Source organism: Andrographis paniculata, unplaced genomic scaffold, assembly GCF_009805555.1.
Source record: "Andrographis paniculata isolate CXL003 unplaced genomic scaffold, ASM980555v1 Contig22END, whole genome shotgun sequence".
Lineage (NCBI taxonomy): Eukaryota > Viridiplantae > Streptophyta > Magnoliopsida > Lamiales > Acanthaceae > Andrographis > Andrographis paniculata.
In genome coordinates, this window is record NW_026137513.1 from 3,281,478 (window position 1) to 3,303,430 (window position 21,953).

A 21,953-nucleotide genomic window follows, 5' to 3' on the forward strand; every position below is an offset into this window, starting at 1 on the left:
TAATATATATAATTAAAAAAAATAGGATATATATTTAAATTTTTTTAAAATTATATCATAATAAAAAATATATGTAATATGAATATCAATAGATAATAATATTTTCTACATTTTTTTTTAATAAGTCATAAATGATGATGTTACATAGTTGATATTATTATATAGTTAATTAATTAAATTTATATTTATATACTTTTATTTAGTAAATTGTACTCAAAATAAAATATTACCTCCCTCTGTCTCTAAGGTGACATTTACTTTTTGTGTGTTGTTTTTTAATATTAATTATTATATCAAAACAAAATGTTGTACAAATTAAAAAAAATTACAAAAAAACTTACTTTATTATGTTACGTTGAAAAAGAAAAATACTTGAATTAGTATCTTATAATACTAATAGAAGAATAATTGCACAAAAAATTATATAAATATAAACATATTTTTAATATTAAATATAAAAAAATAAATGTTATATTGGATAAACAAAAATGTGACAGAAGGGGTACATATGTTCTTTTTAATATACTTTATATATTTACATATGCATATTCTTTCGTTCTTTTCAGCAATTATTTGGGGATTCGTGTCGCTTGGAAAAGCCATCAAAGGAAAGTCGAGTGGGCAGCCATTGAAGGTGTGGAGGTGCGGCCAAATGGAACTTGTGGATGCGTTTTCTCGCGGCAGCGTCATCTCAGATTCCGAATGACACGCTCACAGCCACTACAGTGTCGCGTCCTGTCGTCTTCTCTCCCGTATCCGGAGTCGCCATCCAAGTCTCTGCTGCGCTGTACTCTTCTCTTCTCTTTTAGCCAATAAATATTTCTCGCATCCTTTCACCCGCGGAGTCCCAAAATTGAACCTAATTTTGTTTAATTCACAAAATGGCCTTGACCGTTAGGCTACAGCTCGTGAGCACTACCACTGTTGCTGCTGCTTCTTCTGCTGCATCAACAACACAGGCCCATTCAATCAGGAAGGGCAATTGGGGAGCCAAATTTAGTTTCAAGCCCACGTACTGTTCCAATCCTTTGGTGTTCAAGGCGATGGTGCCGTTGTCGACGTCTCGTGCCGGGGCGGGGCCGGGGAGTGCTTCTCTGACGGTGAGGAGCTCTTTGATCGAGCCGGACGGCGGTTCGCTGGTGGATCTGGTGGTTCCAGAGGCGAAAAGGGGTTTGAAAATGTCAGAGGCGGAGGCATTGCCGAGAGTGAGGCTTACCGCCGTCGATCTCGAGTGGGTGCACGTGTTGAGCGAGGGTTGGGCGAGTCCGCTGAAGGGGTTCATGAGGGAGGACGAGTATCTGCAGAGTTTGCATTTCAATTGCTTGAGGACGAAGGATGGGAGCCTCGTCAACATGTCGCTGCCGATTGTGTTGGCCATTGATGATGAGGATAAGGCCAGAATTGGGGGTTCTGATAGCGTGGCTTTGTCTGGGCCTGATGGTGATTTGGTAGCCATTCTTAGCAGGTTCGATTGCTTATTTCCAGTCTTCTAAGGTTTGAATCGTGTTTTATATATATATATATATATATATATGGTGATGGTGATGGTGACTGTTGTTCTTGTTTGTTTAATCTCTGATTATAATATTAGGCATTAGTGTATGTATATGGTGGATATCAGTCCTTATAATTATGCAGCTTATGGAATGGAATTATCTGTATTAGGGATTGAAATCAGTTTCCTGACTGCCAAACTTAATTTACTTCCTATGGAACTGACACAGTTGACTTGATATATATTTTAGTTGTTTATGGAGTATTTGGGGATTGGTAAACACACTTGGCACTTATATATATATATATATATATGTATTAAGTTCGAATTGCCAATAGGTTGGGAAAATCTGTGCTGGTGTTTTTTATGAAGAACATAGGTATTTTATGTAAATCGACCTTGATGCTTTCATGGGGTGACAATTTTGATTGTACCCTTGATATAAGTTTGTCTGTCGATGATGCGGATGGTGATTTATTGATGTAGTTTCAAGCTCAATGAATTTTCCAAAATGAAGACGACAGATTTGGATTGATGTAAGAACTTCCTTTGTTGTACGATATTTGTAAGAGTGACAGATTTTGAGAAAGATGAAGCTCATTCACAAGGTTTTTGTGTTAGTTGAAACACTCTGATTGTGCTAATAGATTGAAACAAGTGGTCGCATTTTCGGGCCTGATTAGTTTCTGATGTATTTATTCTCTGAGATCTTGTTTATCTTATGCGTGAGATAAGCATCGATCAGATTGTGCAATAAGTTAGTAGCATCTACTACGAAAAGCTTATGTTTTACATGTATGCTTCTCTAAATTAGCTGTTTTACTGGTAGGATCGAAATATACAATCACAACAAGGAAGAAAGAATTGCTAGAACATGGGGAACCATAGCTCCAGGGTTACCATATGTGGAGGAGGTAATTACACCAGCTGGTAATTGGCTAATTGGCGGGGATCTGGAAGTGCTGAAGCCCATCAAATACAATGATGGCCTCGACCACTACAGGCTCTCTCCACAGCAGCTGCGCAAAGAATTCGATAAACGCCAGGCAGATGCAGTCTTTGCTTTCCAGCTGAGAAACCCAGTGCACAATGGCCACGCCTTGCTCATGAATGATACTCGCAGGAGACTTCTGGAAATGGGTTTCAAGAATCCAATTCTTCTGCTCCATCCTCTAGGAGGTTTCATAAAGGCTGACGATGTCCCACTTGATGTTCGGATGGAGCAACACAGCAAGGTATTTATATCTTTTTCAACTTCTTTTTCCGTGTGTGCCAATTGTATGTTAAACTAAAGTTATCGTTACAATAAAGGTATTGGAAGACGGTGTTCTTGATCCGGAAACAACCATTGTGGCGATTTTTCCCTCGCCTATGCATTATGCGGGACCGACTGAAGTCCAGTGGCATGCAAAGGCGCGTATAAATGCAGGTGCTAATTTCTACATTGTGGGGCGCGATCCAGCTGGGATGGGTCACCCAACGGAGAAGAGGGACCTGTACAATCCGGATCACGGCAAGAAGGTGCTAAGCATGGCGCCGGGTCTTGAGAAGTTGAACATTTTGCCATTCAGAGTGGGTTTCCGTACCCTTTATCTTCTACACATTTAAATTATAAGATGTGCCGTATAGGTATCTCTAACTTTCTTGATCACAGGTTGCTGCCTACGACACTACTGTAAATAAGATGGCATTTTTTGATCCATCTCGTGCTAAAGATTTTCTCTTTATCTCCGGCACCAAGGTAAGACAACAATCTTGTAAATGCCTAGTATTTAACATGCAAATATTTAAAATGAAAACTAAAACATCATCTACAATAGCGTCATTACTAACACCAAAATTTATGTTGCATTTTTATCCTTTGATGGCTCTACGATTGCATCACTTTCTGCAACATATGGCTACTTCCGTTCTTTATCAATTATTAATTCACTTCAGAAAAAATGTCTGACAATGTCCTACTTTCTTCAATATTTACTTTTCTTTCGCCAAATCTTTATACGCTTTTGCTTGATATATTCACACGGACTTGTGTAGATGCGAGCTTATGCAAGAAGTGGCGAAAATCCTCCGGATGGTTTCATGTGTCCTAGTGGATGGGATGTCTTGGTTAGATACTATAAGAGCTTGCAAGCCGAGGATTCCGGGCAGAAACAAGCTGTGCCTGCATAAGAGTGGATCTTTTTTGTAATGGAGTATATAATAAGGTTGAGTTTCCATGAAAACTTTATCCAAAACTTGGGACGGGATCGCAGTTGTCGTAAACTGAAGCTTTCCCCTTTTATAGATGAAAATATGGAACAAAGTGCACATTTTATTATGTTGATTAGTTCAGGCCTGAACGAGCTGATGTTTTTTTAATTCTTGTCGTACGGGTGGAATTATTCACCAAACTAATGGTATGAAATTTGTCATGTTTTGTTCACGTTGCTCTTTTATGTAATTTCGTGTTAGTACCTCAATATGACTGGAAAAAATTCTATTGTTCTTGGCCATTTGTGGCTTGCAAGCTCTCTGTTTGTTTCCATAAACTGGGGAATAAAAAGTTAGAATTTCCGAGTTTGTTTGTTCTTGTGCCATTTTCTTTATAACAGCTGTGCGAACGATGCATGACAGGTAAAATCCGAAAATGTCAATGTTTGAACCTATAATCTCATGGTTATAACAAGAGTGGTTAATGAGTCAAGCCGAGCAAAATTTTAAGTGGTTGTATTCGTTCGTTAGCGTTTGTGAATAAGACTCGTGTTCATTCGTTAAGCTTTAGAGTTCGTTTGCAGTGTTGAATTCGGCTCGTTAAGAATATTTATTGTTTGAGCTCGTGTTTGTATTTGATTTGATTACATTCGATTAAGCTCGTTATAAATATAATATTATTTTAACTAACATTCGCGGACAAAGTTGGAGTCGTTCGCTAATTAAACAAGTCTGTTTATGCTGTTAGGTTCAACTTGTTAATATTCGAGAGCCAAACCAAGCCGAGTTTAAGAAGGGCTCAATTCGTATAATAGCTCTGGTTATGACCTAACAAATTATCCTCTTCGTTGGCCCTTTCATTATAACTGCCTCTTCTGTCTTCAACTGTAGATCGGTAAAACTGTGAAAAGTTCAAATATATGCAAAAAAATGTGATTTTTTTTTCCATTTTTCAGGCTAAGAAATGACCCTTCGAAAGTTGTGGGCATAATTGGCTTTGGGATCAAGTTCTATGAGCCAGAAGAAAACGCAAAACTATAAAAAAAAACATTTGTGGATAAGGTTAAGCCAAGGGGGCGTGCAGAACAGCAATCAACCTACCCCCATCATCAGAATCAAGAATCTCTGAGAATTACTGCATTAGATATTGCTCGAAGCAGAGATGGAGGTAAGCATGTCGTCGCTGAATCCACTAGTGAGGCTGCCCTTATCGAACGGTGGAACTCATGGAGGAGGTGGGATTCCCCTCATCAGACACTCATTTTTATCTTCTTCAAAAGCGAAGGGATTGCAGCAGCAGACGCGGCGCAAATCGATGGTTGTTGAAGCCAAGGGAAAGAAAGGAATGGCCTCCAGGCAGTACCAGAGAGCCCCTCCTCCTCCTCTCCCCAAGCTTGAAGACGATGGAAACCCTAAGTTTGTCATCTTCATCCGCATGGCCAATGTTTGTTCTCTCTCTCTATATATAACTCTCTCTCTATAATTCTCTCTCTGTATAACTCTAATGGCTTGCTTGCTCAGGTTTATCTTTGGTACCCGCTTAATATCGTCACCGGCGGCACGACGGCGAAGATCATGGTGGCTGCAAAGGATAATTTTCTGGGGAAATATATTTACAAAGACACACTGGCCAGGAATCTCGCAGCTGTTATTTATAAAGTGAGTGATGATTATACTCTGTTTCACAAGTTTTTCTTGATATTTTTGGGGATTTTCATGTTATTGATTTTACCTAATTTTGATCTCATATCATCTTAAGCTTTTGTGTTCTTACGTAACTGATGGGATTTGTAGTAAACATGTAGTTCTTTGAATCGAAAATGAATTTGAAACCAGCTCATTTTGTACATAAGATGCGTGAATTTATGCTTCAAGATGGATTGTATTGTGTAGATTATTGCATTGTAGTTGAGATTGGAGCTTGTAATTTGTGGGTGTAAATCTATTCGGTTGTTGATGGTTACTTTTTTAGATTTTATTGTTCTTACGGTGAATTCAAATGACGGCGAAATCTTTGATTTATGCTTCAAGATAAATTGTATCGACTAGATTATTGCATTGTGATTGAGAATGGAGCTTGTAATTTGTATTGAAAATGGAATTGGCAGGTGTAAGTCTATTCGGTTGTTGATGGTTACTTTTATAGATTTTATTGTTCTTCCGGTTAATTCAAATGACGACAAAATTTTTGATTTATGCTTCAAGATAAATTGTATCGACTAGATTATTGCATTGTGGTTGAGAATGGAGCTTGTAATTTATATCGAAAAGGTAATTTAGTACTGCCAAGTGGCGGGTGTAAGTCTATTGGGTTGTTGATGTTACTTTTTTAGGTTTTATTGTGCTTATGGTGAATTCAAATGACGACAAAATCTTTGATTTGGAGCAGGACGAGAAGGAACTACAGAAAATGGCGATGAAGCAGTTTCGCCCGCTGCGTTCTGCTACAGAGTTTCGTTATGGCTACAAACTTGTCGTAATGCTTCGATTATCATCCTTTTGTGTTTTATTTCTTGATGAAGAAATTTTTTACCCGCGTGTGATCTTTTCGCGTTCTTACATTGTTTTTGTGCTGTAGGAAAACAGCAACTTGAGGGCTGCGCTAGCTGCGAATGATGTAATCGAGGTAGTGAATAAATTGATGATAAAAAGTTCGAATGTTATGGGAAATCCCGAGTTCTTGTTGATATGTTTTTCTTTCGATTCTTCAGCTCCCTCAAAAGGATGAGCTCAAAACAGTTGTCGACAAAGTGAAGGACTTCTTCGGGGATGCTAAGGAGTCGTTTGGGAAGATTACATTCTTGAATTCGGAAACTGATTCGACGCAAGAAGATACTAAAAAAGAATCGAAAGAAAAATCCAAGTGAGTCGGGAGTTAAGAAACTCTACAAGAGCCATTTTAATGTCATTGTTTCGAAATGAAAGAAGCTTCACTAACTGAAAAAAGATCTCTTTAGGTTGCAAACTTGAAGAAAGAAGATGAAGAGGTTCTTTCGATTTTTCATGTTGGTAATTGTCATCTACCACACTGGTCTGAATTTCAGTTTTGTACTATACATATATATATATATATATTTCAAAAATTACTGTAAATAAATTATGACAAATTTTGAAAAACTAACAAAAATCAGTGAACAATCTACAAGCAATTTCTTTCATCTTCTAAACCAAAACATCTATTGAGTATGAGAAGAAGGCGTGGTGGTATTCATGTCGCCATGGCCATTCGGGGCTTCTGAAATCGGCGCCGTGTTCCTGTAAGCGTGACCATTGGGCGCCTCCGAAGTCTGATACATTGGCGCCATGAAGATCATGTTTGCATGGCCATTGGGCAACTCCGAAGGCAAATAACTTGGCGCCGTGGTGATCATGTTGGCGTGGCCATTGGGCACCTCCAAAAGCGGATAACTTGGCGCCGTCGTGATCATGTTGGCATGGCCATTAGGCACCTCCGAAGGCAGATAACTTGGCGCCGTTGTGATCATGTTGGAGTGGCCCTTGGGCACCTCCGAAGGCAGATAACTTGGCGCCGTGGTGATCATGTTGGAGTGGCCCTTGGGCACCTCCGAAGGCAGATAACTTGGCGCCGTGGTGATCATGTTGGAGTGGCCCTTGGGCACCTCCGAAGGCAGATAACTTGGCGCCGTGGTGATCATGTTGGAGTGGCCATTGGGCACCTCCGATGGCAGATAACTTGGCGCCGTCGTGATCATGTTGGCGTGGCCATTGGGCGCCTGCAAAGGCAAATAACTTGGCCTAATGATGTTCGTGCAGGCGTGCCCATTGTGCGCCTCCAAAGGTCGATAACTTGGCGCAGGGGTGTTCATGTAGGCGTGGCCATTGGACATCTCTGAAAGTGGATAACTTTGCATATTACTTGGTATGGCGCCGGCAACATGGCTCGTCCAAGGAGCCACATTGTTATTTTTGTTGTTGTTATTGTTAAACCTCGACTCGGGAGCACCATCGCTTTCGCTCCTCGATATTCTGTCCCCTGTCAGTTCAAGATACCGCTCCATTGTAATCATGGGTTGTTCTAAGCTGGGGACAAACATCGAGTTTGCCGTTGCTCTGAAGTCGCTATTGTCTGTTTGTTGAGCCAACGGCAAAGGCAAATACAAATGCAATGGTGGTCGTGTCCTCGCAATAGAACTAACAATGGTCTCATTATTGGCTGTCGCCATAACCAAATCTTGATCACCTTCTTTCTCCTTTTTCTTTTCTCGAAACTTCTGCAAATGGCTCGCCACAACTTCTCTCGTCAATGGTATCTCCATTTCTCCCATCATTTTAATCAGTATCTCGTACAGGTTCTTCGGAGTAGGTTCTGCGGATTCAAATTTGTTAGTTAGTAAGAATCAAATTGGAAGATTGATTAAGATCGATTATAAACGTGATTATAAACACGTGAGTACGGACTCTTGTTGTTTCTTATAAGCTCTTCGTAGGCGTCGTCAAACAGTTTTTTCCTTTCGTCGGTCCAAAGGAATCTTGGCTTCTTCAAACATGGCTCGGCGAAAATTTCGCTGGTTTCTGTGTCCGGTTGTGTTCGCTTCTTCGAAGAATTGGCGGGGGCGCCAAATTCCTCTGCAGATTCTTCCTTCTCCTTGTGTGTTGTCTGCTCTCGGTTTTTGCGCGCGAACTGCCATAGGAGCCAGACGTCATTCATCTTCTCCGGCTTGCTTATGTAATGACAATGGTGCTCTCTCAGGTTCTTCGTCGTTGTTTCTATTTTTCTCTCTGCCGTCGTCACTGCATGTATATATATATATATATATATTTAATATTTTTTATATTATACTAAAAATCAAATTTACATTATAAAATATCACATCAACACGTAGTACATCTATTCCTATTCAAAAATTTTATTATTCAACTCTTAATTCAAAATTCAAAACCCAAACAAACACACTCTGAAAGAGTTTTCTTTGGGTTTAGGTCATGTATTTAAACTCCAACACCTCCAGGTCACTTGGCACACATGGTTCACCTAGAATAATTTGACTTGTCGAACCTAATTTGAAAATCATTAAATTCAACCAGAATTTACCTAGTGCAGCAGCGATTGCGAATTTTCGCATTATAAAAAATAATAATAATAATAATGAAACATAGATAGTGTTTATTTTAAGAGCACAAAGTTAGTAAAAACTAAGAAATTATTTGGCAAATAGACATACAAATAAATTAAACTATGATAATTTAGAGGTTTTTCTTTTTTCTTTTCTCGAACTTCTCTAAATTTTATTATTTGCATTCTATATGTATTTTTAAAAATATATTTTTTTTTTCTAATGAAATATCTATCAAATATTATTTTAATATATAATACATGAAAAAAGAAAAAAAAAAAACGTAATGAAGGAGCTAGAACTTTACAAATTGCAGTTAGATCCTTTTGTCGATCGACATGACCAAGAAGCTCGGAAACTTCGTCGTCGGATACGTTGTCAGCGTCGCACACTACCAAGTCGAATCGAAATTGGTTCAGAGAGTTTATGGCTTCTTGCGTCGAACTGCAAGTCGTTACTGTCGAAAAAAACTCTTGCAAATTAATTTTTATCACGAAAAAAATCTAAAAGAGAATAAAAATAAAAAAAAATAAAAAAAATAAAAAAAGAAAGAAAGAAAAGATCATAGTGAAAATTACCATTATACTCGCACTTTTGAAGCATGTTTTGAAGATTAGCCAAAGAATGAGGATCAGTATCGAATGCTAAGACAGAAAGATGATTTGGATAGCAAAACTCCATCTTACCAAAATCGGAGGAAGAAAATAACGAACGAAAATAAAAAATAAAAAAAAAAAACAGTTGTGTTAATAATAATTGAACGTTGTATATAGAGAGAGAAAGAAGAGAGAGGGGTATAAATACGGGATTTTTGTAGCAATTTATATATTATTGTTGAGATATTTTTTGAATTTGATTTATATTAGATTTGATTATATTTGTTAGATTTAATTATTTTAGATTAGATTTATTTAATTATTTAGATTTGAACTTATGTATATGTATATACATATATAATTTTATAAAAAGAGTCTATTTAAATTTATTTATTTATTTTTAGAAATTCCATAAAATTAATTTATGAAGCTATTTTTATTAATATTAATAATATTTATAATTTCAAAACAATAATTCAAATTCCGCTCGAAATTTTGAGGTTTGATATTTAGATTTTGAATCTTAAATTTTTAATACTTTAATATTTTCAATCAATTTTCTTTTTTTTTTTTTTTTTTTCTTCACCAATTTCTGTAGTCTACTATTGGATCGTGTTGTTATTGCCGGAGTCGGATAACATACCACCGGCCGGCCGCCACTTTTAGAGTCAGACCGGAGAGCACCACCGGACGTCCATTTGCGAATATGGGTGACCTTTTCTTTTTTTTTTTATTTATTTTAATAATTAGGGATTTTAATTTTAATTTTTAAGGATTTAAAAAAAAAATCTTATATTTCATTCCAACTTAAATTATGTTCGTTTTTTATTAATTTTTATATTTCTAATTATTATTTTATTGTATATGATGATTTTTCTTACCTTTATTATTAGTTTGTTTATATATAGGTAAAAGATATTTTTGCCTGAATGTATTAATGTAAAATGTACTGTCAATTGTGTAATAATAATGAAAAAGTAAAGGTAGTTATACAGTGATATGGTTATTTATGAAAATAAGACTATTGTTTTGGGATGGACAAAAATAGTAAACAAAACTATTGTATTAGGACGGATAGAGTATTATTTTTATAATAGTCAGATATCTTGTTTTAGTTTGAATTTTTTTTTTAATGATTGATTTATGTATTTTAGTTATATATCTATTGACTATTGCTTTGTTTTATTATTATTATTATTATTATTATTATTATTTTTTATAATTTGAAAATCCGTAGCCATTATTCGAAAGTGTTCATTGGGCCAATTTTTGTCGAATATAATACCCTACAAATTAGTTATTAAATATATATATACACTATATTATTAAAAATGTTTATTATTAAATAATAATATGGTGTTTTTGCTTATTAATGTCGACTAATATGTACTTTGAATAACTGTTATTTATTTTGGAGGGATGCAAATATAAAATTGCTTGTAATTACAATTTAAAAATAATTATAATTATTGACAAAAAAATAGTTTACAAAGGTGGTTGTCCTTTTATTATTTTATTTAATTAAATATATATATAAATGTTGTCTAAAAAATATTTATATTTATGGGCCTATGAAGAAAGAAAGGCCCAATTGGAAGCTCCAAAATAATGTAGGCCCACTAAAACAAAATAATATACAGTACAATATAGAAGCTCATAAATATTTTATTTTTTAAAATATATTCGAATTGAAATTTTTTAAATTACTTTCAAATAATAAAAAAAAAAAAAACAAGCTTGATTTAAATAAATGCATTTAATAAACAACCAAATTCCCAATTAACCAAATACATTTGCAAAACATATCAAAATATTTATTATATGTTTGCTTGTATTTATTTAAATAATAATTACTGTGAGAATTTTATAATATAAAAATAAAATTAAACAATAAAAAAATAAATAACAAATTCTTTATATTATTTAGGATGTAATTTGACACGTGCGCGGGCCAGGTCCACGGACTAAGATTCCCGGCCAACAGAAGACACTTATAATTCAATCTAATATTAATGTAATATATCCATCAACTATACTCTTAATTATTTCGACACGAAATTTAAAAAATATTGATATTATATTGATAGTTGATAAAAAAATATAGATAAAAGATTTTTTTGCTTTTGTGATTGTATTAGTGTAAAAAATAGTGACAATTGTGTAATAAAAATGAAAAAGTAGAAGTAGTTTTATAGTGATATGATTATTTATGGTAATAAGACTCTTGTTTTAAGACGGACAAAAATGATAAACAAAACTATTGTATTAATACAGATGAAGTATTATTAATAAATAAATATGTATATGTAATGTATGCCGCCATATAATGATTTTTGGGATTTGTTGTTTTAAGAAATTTTTATAATGAAATAATTATTGAATACAATATTCTGTATACAATATATATATATATGTATATATATTTATATTTATAAGAAACTATATGACATTACTTAGGGTGTGTTTGTTTGGAGTTTGAATTTTGAGTTGGGATTTGAATAGTAAAAATTTTGAATTTGAATTGTTGTATGATGTGATATAAATAAGTGTTGATGTGATGTTTTGAATGTAAAATTAATTTTTAGTATAATATAAAAAATAAAAAATAGGTATTGATTTGGTATTTTTTAGGGAAAAAATTTGGATGAATAATATAAATCCAATCCAATCCCCCAAACTAACAATAAAAAAAAAATAGGAAAAAGGTATTATTGATGTCTTTATTTGTGTATTCAATTTATATATATATATATATACAATATATAATAAAATTTATTTTTTCATTCTAAATATAATACACTTCAATTTTATCCCCAGACTTCCAAATCTAAACTTCAAATTGTGTTACATGTGATTTTTATTTAATTTTATGAAATTTTCTATATAGCATTATGTCTAATATTGTATTTATTTTATTTTAAATTTTAAAATATGCAAATTAATAAACTATTTTATTTTAATAAAAAAATATTGGATTCAGAAGATTGTACAAACACGGCAAAATAAACCTTAAATCATCTGTTAATTAATACATATATATATATATATATATATACACTCACCAACTAATCTTATTTATTTTTAATGAAATTAATCACCTAATCAACTGCTACTCTTGACTTTTCAATTCAATGGCTGCCTCTTTTTTTTTTTTTTTTATTTATTATTTTTTTTTAAGGGTAAAATATTGGTTGAATAAAATGCTTTATATGGAAAATAAATTTGTGATTTTTTGGATTTTGTATATATATATTTTATTTAAATAATAATTTAATATTACAATTTAAAAAAAAACAATATATTTTTGTTAAATGTACGATGAATGAATAATAGTATATACTCACTCCGTCCCACTACAATTGACATTATTTCTATTTTTGTTTGTCTCGTAAAAATGGATATATTTTTATTTTTGGTAAAAATTATTAAATCAAAACATATTTAACAAATATAAATCAATTTAATTAACTACATAATATACAACATCATAAATGAACGTGCGACCCACTCAAAACCCTTTTTATTTATATCTCTCTCCTTAAAAAATAAATATTTTTATCCATATTTAAAACTATACATTTTTTATAAAATTGATATTTTTTTATTTACTTATATTATAGAAAATTTTATTTTTTACTAAATGATTTCCGTATTACATATATTTTTTAATTGTTATATAATTATTAAATATTTAAATATATATTTTAATCTTTTAATTATATATATTAAATTTACTTAAAATTATAAATATTATTAATTACATAAAAAAAATAATATAATAATATCATAACTCATTATTATTAATTAATTAAATATTTTTACCTTAAAGATTGTGTCCCTAATCAAATGATTTAATTTCGGTGGACACAGAAATATAAAAAAAAAAAAAAAAATTTAGAAAGAGCAGACCTACTACACCAAAAACATTTAAAATGTACAGGCTTTATTGGTTCCTACATCTATCTTTGCAATAATTAAAGCCTACATTTAAAAGACTCACACCAATTATATTAATGGTTAATGGTTTTGTAGAATTAATTTTGATATTAAATTGTTTTTAAGGTAATAAAATATTAAATAAAATAGATATTTAAAGATGTTTTTAATTTTTTTATTAATAATATCAATTTTAAAATATATAAAAATAAAATTTAATTTAATTTAAACAAGAAAGTGACCAGTCAACCAAATTACCTTGTAAATAAATTATTGAAATACTCACACCAATACACATAATAATAAAATATAACGAATAAAGCAGCCTTTCTTATTGTTAATCATGAGTAGAATCTTTATTGATTTGACCCAATTAAAATTAAGTGTATTTTATTTATTTTTAATTTTTATATTCATTATAAATTTATAATTATACTACATAACTTTAAAAAGAAAAAAAAAAATTATCTTGAAATGTTAATCATTTTTAGAAATTTAAAAATAACTTTTTATTTTAACTTTATGATTTAAATTATTATAATTTATAATTTTTCACTTCATTTTAATCAATATTGTTTCTCTCTTCATTCATTTAATTAATCATTAATATTAATGTTATTGTTATTTTTTATATTCTCAAATATATAATATTAATACTCTATCCGTCCCACAAATAAGTATCCATTGTTTTTTACACGTAGTTTTAGAAATATTAGTATTATATTAGAATATAATAGGAATAAAGTAGAAATGACCAAAATAACCTTATTAGTGTGTGTGATACAAAGGTAATGACATTTGTGTAATATATTGTAAGTTGTAAGGGTATTTGTAATATTAAATAGATAGTACAGTTACTAAAAAAAATAGATACTTTGTTATTAGACGGACTAAAATGAAAAAATGGATGGACGGATGGAGTATAAAAAGATAGTAACTGGATAGACCTGCAAAAAACAATCTGTTAGTGTAGGATGAACTTGTGACCGTACTTAGGAGTTACAAGGTGTGTAATTTTCTTCACCACCACAACCGACGCCAATGACAACCAGTCTACTTCGCTAGTATAATATTGTCCGCTTTGGGCTGAGCCCGCACGGATTTGTTTTTGAATATTCTCCAAAAAACCTCAATCTAATGGAGTTCACTTGAAAGTTATAAGGTGAGTAATTTTCTTCACAACTTTCAATATGGGACTTGAATTTACACCCCAAACAAAGTCATATGTGAATTGTCTTATCGAACTTAATTTGTCAATTAGTGTACTATTTGAACAATGGCTAAAACCGTATAAATTTGTAATTTTAACTTTTGCAAGTATTTTGGTTAATTCTTTACATTTAAAAAGTACATTAACAATTCAATGTGTATAAATAATTATTTGAAAAGAAAAAAAAGATATATATGAAAAAGTACATTAACAATTAAATATGTATAAATAATTATTTGAAAAGAAAAATAGATATATATGAAAAAGTACATAAAATTTTGACTTTTCTCAAATATATATAAAAAAACTCTCATAAATAAAATTCATAAACATTTAATATCATTATAGATATGAAAGTATAGTTTGTATTTAATATATATGTTTTGTTTTAAATATAATTTAAGATAATTATATAATCTCCTTTAAATGGATAAACTCTATCCAAAACATTATACATAAACTACTATTTCTATAAAAAGAATGTGATCTAAAAAACTAAAAAAAAAAATATTTTAAACAAATTTCCTTTTCTTGGAAAAAAAAAAAAAAGGTCTAAAAGGAGTATGGCTATATTTTCATGCATATTTTATATACTTTTGACATTAATTTTTTTTTGAAAAAATACACAATACCAAATACAGGACGTGCTCATAAAAAAAAAAAAAAAAAAAAAAGAAGTTCGATATGGTATCTAAATAATATTATTAAAAATATAATATATATACTTAATATATTATAAAATAACCCAAAATATTATTTTATCCAACAATATATAAATGGTCGTTTTTCTTAGTCTCCTTACAATATATATATATATATATATTTAGTACATTTAAATATATTTTGGATTATGAATATCATCAACTTTACACTTATCATTACCTCAAACTAAAACATGAAAGATTAAAAAAACATCACACAAATATACCACAAATTAAAAATTAAATACGGTTATCTTTTAATATACAAGCAAAAAACAAATAAATATTTTATGACAGTACAAAGAGAGCATTTTTTTATATTCATACTTATTCATTCGAAATATAAAAAACATATACATCCAATTTAAATTACTAAACTGGTATATTAATATATAATTTTTTTTTCATAAATATTATATAAATATTTATTTTTTATTATTTATAAAATTCAAGACTCTAATTTGTTTTGTCATGATTTACAATTAACTTAAATGAAAGTTTAAATTTAAAATTTTGTTTAAATTTGAACTATGAGTTTCTCGAAAAAACATCTCATTATACATTATTTTAATATTAAATTCAAATTAAATTTTATTAAACTACATAATAAAAAAAAAAAGAAAAAAAAAAGCATACTACTCCTTTGTCCAAAAGATTTTAATTTTAGAGATTTTGTAATAAATAAAAAAAATTATTACTTAATAGAAAGTGTGCAAGAAGTTTTAAGTTTTATTAATTCACTTTATATACAAATAACTATATATTTATAATTTTTTTTAAAAAAACATTATTTTAATATTAATACATAATTACATTTTATTAAAATAAAATATAAAAAAGTTTACTTTTAAATAAAATGATAAAAAATAATAATAAAAAAATACTTTTATTAATACGAGGACAGACAACTCAGTATATGATGACAACTATTGATTGTTTTTCAGCACCCAACCAAAAGACCCAAGTCAAGCTCCAATTTACCACTTGAATTACATGACGAGAGGATATATATATATATGTATGTATATATATATCTAGAGAGAGAAAGAAAATAAAAAGGGAAGTAGTAGAAGGAAAGGAGACTAAACAAAGGTGGAGTCTTGGTACAAAAGGAAGCCATCAGAGAGATAGAGAGAGAGAATACAAAAGATCAAAAAAATTGAAATAGAAGAGTTGTGATTCTTTCTTCCCTTCCCTTCCTCCCTCAGCAATTAGTTTGTCCTATTTTGCGTGTTGGTTTTCTCTAAATCGCAAAACCCTCTCTCTCTCTCTCTCTCCTCTAATCTTCTCTTGTGCTTCTCGCAGCTTCGACGCTTCATCCATTCTATAATTCTATTCTATTCGGTGATTACAATTTTATCAAACAAACCCCCTTTCTTTCTTTGCTTTCTCTCTCTATCTCTCTCTCTCCCTTTTCAATTTTTTTTTTTTTTTTAAAGTTCTTGGAGAAAAAGGTTGCCAAATTTCATTGCTGCTTTTACAGAGCAAGATAAAAGAGAGTTGTTAGTTAAGATGGAGATGATGTGCTATCAACAGCAGCAGGGGAGGAATTCTTACACAGATTCCCTCAAGATTTTGGAGTCTGATATTCAACAAGCCAACGCCCTGTAAGCTTTTTCTGTTCGATGATCTTTCTTGTTCTAGTTTCTTCGATTGTTGTTCTAAGACTTTTGACTTTGGTTGCTGAACAAAGTTGAGGGCTAAAGGATAAACATTAGGATTTTATTTTCAGGTTCTTTGTTGTCTAGGGATTCTGGATTATTGATGAGCTGTTTTTTTATTTTTTTTATTTTTTTTATTTTGTAAATTTGTTTAGGTTTTCCATGGCTCTTAATTGTGATTGTTGTTGGGAGTTTGTTGGAACCAGAATTCGTTTCATTATCCAATCGAGGAATTTTTGTTCGATGTTGGGTTGTAAATTTGTTGTGTTTTTGGTTGGCTGTTAGGTCTTCTTTCTTACATTGAACTAAACTAATCCCATTCGTTATTGTAAACATTTAGGTATCCATTTGTTCGACAATAGCTACTGCATTTTACTTTTTAGGTTCGTTTAGAACAGAGGTTTTGGAGTTGTCGAAAATTTTTGAAAATTGTAAAAAATTAGTATACGATACAAAAGTAGACGGACTTCCTAAAAGGTTAAGCTATTAGGATACGGATAATTTATTTATTTATTTATTTACAGACGAGAGTCAGACCAACACCGCCGAATCATTACATGTTTATTTGTGGTTTCCCGGTGATGTTCCATTTCTTGTTTTTGATTTTTTGGGGATCGATGCAATAGTGGCGTCGTTGTTTTTGGGTTGCTGAATTGGTTCTTCGATCGTTGTTTTTCCAGCGCGGCTGCGATCCCTAAAGCAAAGGGAGGTGCGCGCCTGCAAATGAAAGTGGTTTACAACGAAATGACGCCGCTCTTGATGTATTTTCTTCGATGGTTTGATTGTTCGTGCTCGTGCTTTATGCCTAGGCATCTCAATCTTTTCGACATCCTCATATACAAGGTACTTAAATCGATAAATCAAAATCGAGTATATTCGATTTTTAATCGGTAGCTCCCCGAAGAGTTGTTTCAGATGCCAATTAGTTCCCGTTCGCCTTTTGCTTCGCAGGTGTATGCAGACGGGAGGCCAAAAGTATCGACCCGCGGAAGGAAAGCTTCGATACGAGACTTTTACGGTTTGTCGAATAGTCTTCATTTTGACTAAAAATCGAATTGCTAGAAAAACCATCTAATCGCTCGCCCGAAACGCGCAGCTGTTATATTGCCGTCGCTGCAACGTCTCCATTACGACCTAGTCGAGCTTGACGGCACGAAAGACGAACACCCCCTTCGAAAGAACGTCGGGAAGAAGACCCGGGAAGGCGACGTCGGAGAAGCCAACTCGGATTCGGAGAGAGACGACGAATGCGGTATTTGCTTAGAGCCCTGCACGAAAATGGTCGTCCCGGGTTGCTGCCACGCCATGTGCATAAATTGCTACCGCGACTGGTAAGTGTCGACGACGAACTCGTTCAATAACACGCTCGATACTACGCAATTGGGTTTTCAAATTAACCGGAATTTCTTCGAAATTTTCAGGAGTACGAGATCAGAGTCGTGCCCGTTTTGCCGGGGCAGTCTCAAGAGAGTGAAATCGAGAGACTTATGGGTTCTGCCGTGCAAAGATGAGGTGATCGACCCGGAAACAGTCCCGATGGAAGATTTACGACGATTCTATCTTTATATTCGGAACCTTCCGAAGGATTCGCCCGATGCGCTATTCCTGATGTACTACGAGCATTTGATATGAAGGTGAAGTTTCGATTCGACGCAGCCGTATACCCCCGAAGCCGACCGAACTCGAAATGTATATAGTGTCCGGTAAGGATGTGTTTGTGTGGAATAAGTGTTGACACGGCCGTGTTGCCTTCGCCAGCCGAAAAATGGCTTGGGAAATTAGATGGCGATGGGAGCCGTGTTGATGTAATTTGTGGCAGATGGTGTCGTCCTGTCTTTTGCTCTAATTTTGTGGGCTTAAGACAAACAATGTTTATGTAATGTCTAATCGATCATTCATGCAAAATTATGCATTGTGTCGTGTCACCTCAACTTTCTACTAAAGTTTGAATATTTTATTAAATTCGATCAAGCTCGAGACCATTTTGCTCAACTTAATATGTATATATATATATATAAGCTGCGGATTCAGTGTTGATTCGACGAAATTAGTATGATATATATATAGAGGCTGCGGATTCAGTGTTGATTGGACGAAATTAATATAGAGGCTGCGGATTCAGTGTTGATTCGACGAAATTAGTATGAGCACAGATTATAGGGGTGACCAATATATATTTATATATTATACGATATATGTTATATTATAAATATGTTGAAATATTTGTAATTATATATTGGTCATTCATACGAGGGACAAAACTAGCTTCCGAAGTTACGGGGACGGATTGTCTAATAGGTCTTGAATTTTTATGATTCGATGATTTCAACATATTTTTAATTGCGAATCGTCGATTTTTTTGTTCAAACAGGTGATTAATTTATTTATTTTTTTAAAAAAAATTATAAAAACATGTCAATCATGTTCTCTTGTATAACTCTCAAATCTATTTTTTTCCATAATGCAGAGAGACACTTTAATAATATATAAAGACAAAAACTTATAATTTTTATTTAAATAAAATATAATTAAATTATTCTATTAACGTAAATTAAAATAAAAAATAAATAACAAAATATATAATAAATTTAAAATTTTAAAAATGCAAAATAATTAAAAAATTTTAGGTGGCAAAATAGTATGCTTATATCAATTTTATTTATTTTAAACAAAAAAAATATATTTTGGGGGCTTCGGGGACAATTGCTGTCAAGTCCCCGTTTACTTCCATTTGTCTATTATGTATGTTGATCTGGTCAAATCAGCACTATGTCAATTTAATCGAAAAAGCAGCTAATCTATAACCATATATATATATTTTCGTTTCAGTTCAGAAGTATTCTTTTTTATTATTTTTGTCAGTCATATTAAAGATACATATATTTTTTTATTTTAGTAAAATTAATTATCCATTAATATAAAAATATTTTTAACTTCTATTTAAAATTTAAATATACCATTATATATACAATTTTTTCATACATAAAATCAAATGACAAAAATGTCAAAATTTTATATATATTTTCACAAATTAATAAAATATTATTATTTTTAAATTTACCACCAAACTCCAAATGAATCATTTAATTGAAAATTTGAAACGAAAAAAAGTATTCCTTTCGTCCTAATACAATAGTCTTGTTTACCATTTTTGTTCGTCCAAAAATAATAGTCTCATTTCCATAAATAACCATATCAATGTAAAACTACCCTTACTTTGTCATTATTATTACACAATTGTCACTACTTTCTACACTAATACACTAACAAAGGCAAAAAAAAGTCTTGTATCAGTACTTTTTACTTACTACCAATATAATATTAATATTTTTAAAATTTCGTGCCAAATATAATCCGAACTATAGTTCTGAATTGGAGGAGGGAGTATATTTCGGAAGAAGCACATTTTAAATAGTACCCAAAATATGGAATGCCATGTTTTAAAAGTACCACCTTTTACCCAAAATATAAGGGTAGGTGCCGACCCACACCATATTTTTGTTCTTTGTCTCGAGGGAAATGATGAAGGCCGCGCTGGATATGTGAAACTTAAACAAAATTCCAAAACAACATATAAATTTTTTCTTTTTTAAGTTTTAAAATTTAGGAAATAATAAAAATATATACATATATTTTTTAAAATAGTTTGAAATGATTTTTATTTTTATTTTTTACTTTAGAAATTAGGTAAGTAATATAAATGTAATCGAAATTAAGGACCGAATACTTGTAGTTTACAATTAATCGAACACATACGAAACAAGAAACATCGAATCTTTTATATACTTTATAAATCGAAGAAGTTCGGACTCAGTTTACCCAATATTCCAACCGATTAGCAACACATACACACAACCTCGACCCAAACACTACCGACATTCACAGAAACGCACAATCAGCGCGATTAACAACCTAATCGAAAGAAATCTCAAGATTCTAAGCCTAAATCATCGCGGAAAATCAATTACACCACGAACAGCTCATAAACACAAAATTGAGAAATCAAATCGAAGAATAGCTTTAGAACAAGCTGTAATACAACCACGGTGGATGAACTTCAAGTTCCGATGGCCAAACTCGCCGGAATGCCAAGGACAGGTCGATCGCGTTCGTCGGGAAAGCTAGGGCTCCAGAAAGTGAATATCGCGATGTGAAAAAGAGTGAGTATCTTTTGTCCAGTGAACCGGGAAGCAGTATATATATATAAGACCCCTTGGACCGGTTTGAGGGCGGTCCAGGGCGGTTCAGGCTAATCGAACCCATCATCCAATTCATCACTCAATCGGGTCGAACCGCGGGCACGGGATCCGGGTTTCGATAGGTTGGGTCAGGTCGAAGTGTAATATGCACAAAACATCACAATAAAAATAATAAATATGTGTAAATAATTTTGTTGAAAAAAATGTTTGTTTATTTTGACAAAATAACAGATCCTAAATTTTTAGTGGAATGTAAAAAAAATATAATTATGCTTGATTTGATTTTTAGAACAATAAAAAATCTACAAACACATTCAGTGCTAGGGGTGGGCACAGTTTGGATATTTATAAATACGCACGTATTTGATATCTGAACCCAACCGAACAAATACCTGAAACCGTGAACCGTATTAACCGAAAATATTTGCAAATAATTCGAACTGAAAAAATAATATATTTAAAAATAATTAAAATTTTAATTAAATCAAAATATTTTAAATATCCGAACCGAAACCGAATCGAATATAATTATTAATGCAAATTTAAAATATAATAGCATAAATATATAAATATATTTGGTTCGGTTAACCAACCGAAAAAAATATCAAAAACCGAAACTGAACCGAACCGAGCAAATATCAAATATGCAGTATTTGTATTCGAACCGAATTTGCACGGTTAACTGAAAATTCGGTTCGATTCAGTTCAGTTCAACGGTTCGGTGGTTCGATTCGATTTTTTTGCCCACACCTATTCAGTGCTCATTGAATATTTTTTAATGGAACAATTCTATATAAATATTAGTATTAAAATATACAAATATACACACTTATTAATATAATATATATTATTCACTCGTAAAAAAGCAATCATTCAACACAAAAATA

General features: G+C 31.8%; 4 protein-coding genes across 8 annotated transcripts; all 4 read left to right on the plus strand.

Annotated features, from left to right (window-relative positions):
* The first annotated feature begins 578 nt into the window (after positions 1-578).
* Positions 579-3,981, plus strand: LOC127245602 (ATP sulfurylase 2). Of its 2 annotated transcripts, none has more exons than XM_051266588.1 (6): positions 579-773; positions 899-1,465; positions 2,325-2,730; positions 2,807-3,067; positions 3,150-3,236; positions 3,533-3,981. In XM_051266588.1, the coding sequence occupies exons 1-6, from the start codon at positions 703-705 to the stop codon at positions 3,665-3,667; spliced, it is 1,527 nt and encodes a 508-aa protein (XP_051122545.1). In that variant the 5' UTR covers positions 579-702; the 3' UTR covers positions 3,668-3,981. The 2 variants fall into 2 exon arrangements, with proteins under 2 accessions (XP_051122545.1, XP_051122544.1); XM_051266587.1 differs by having other exon boundaries at positions 588-787.
* Positions 3,982-4,717: 736 nt separating this feature from the next.
* Positions 4,718-6,846, plus strand: LOC127245581 (protein HHL1, chloroplastic). 2 transcript variants are annotated; one of them, XM_051266562.1, is made up of 6 exons: positions 4,718-5,132; positions 5,210-5,347; positions 6,078-6,164; positions 6,267-6,314; positions 6,400-6,551; positions 6,636-6,846. In XM_051266562.1, the coding sequence occupies exons 1-6, from the start codon at positions 4,851-4,853 to the stop codon at positions 6,643-6,645; spliced, it is 717 nt and encodes a 238-aa protein (XP_051122519.1). In that variant the 5' UTR covers positions 4,718-4,850; the 3' UTR covers positions 6,646-6,846. The 2 variants fall into 2 exon arrangements, with proteins under 2 accessions (XP_051122519.1, XP_051122518.1); XM_051266561.1 differs by having other exon boundaries at positions 4,719-5,132; positions 6,646-6,846.
* Positions 6,847-6,954: 108 nt separating this feature from the next.
* Positions 6,955-7,878, plus strand: LOC127245582 (uncharacterized). Its single transcript, XM_051266563.1, has 2 exons — positions 6,955-7,080; positions 7,195-7,878. The coding sequence occupies exons 1-2, from the start codon at positions 7,009-7,011 to the stop codon at positions 7,540-7,542; spliced, it is 420 nt and encodes a 139-aa protein (XP_051122520.1). The 5' UTR covers positions 6,955-7,008; the 3' UTR covers positions 7,543-7,878.
* Positions 7,879-16,254: 8,376 nt separating this feature from the next.
* On the plus strand, positions 16,255-18,835 carry LOC127245663 (E3 ubiquitin-protein ligase AIRP2). Of its 3 annotated transcripts, XM_051266667.1 has the most exons (7): positions 16,255-16,550; positions 16,690-16,813; positions 17,392-17,445; positions 17,548-17,710; positions 17,819-17,885; positions 17,964-18,198; positions 18,289-18,835. In XM_051266667.1, exons 2-7 carry the CDS (start codon positions 16,719-16,721, stop codon positions 18,497-18,499), a joined length of 825 nt encoding a protein of 274 aa, XP_051122624.1. In that variant the 5' UTR covers positions 16,255-16,550; positions 16,690-16,718; the 3' UTR covers positions 18,500-18,835. The 3 variants fall into 3 exon arrangements, with proteins under 3 accessions (XP_051122624.1, XP_051122623.1, XP_051122625.1); XM_051266666.1 differs by having other exon boundaries at positions 16,256-16,813; XM_051266668.1 differs by lacking the exon at positions 17,392-17,445 and having other exon boundaries at positions 16,258-16,813; positions 18,289-18,832.
* The last annotated feature ends 3,118 nt before the right edge of the window (positions 18,836-21,953 follow it).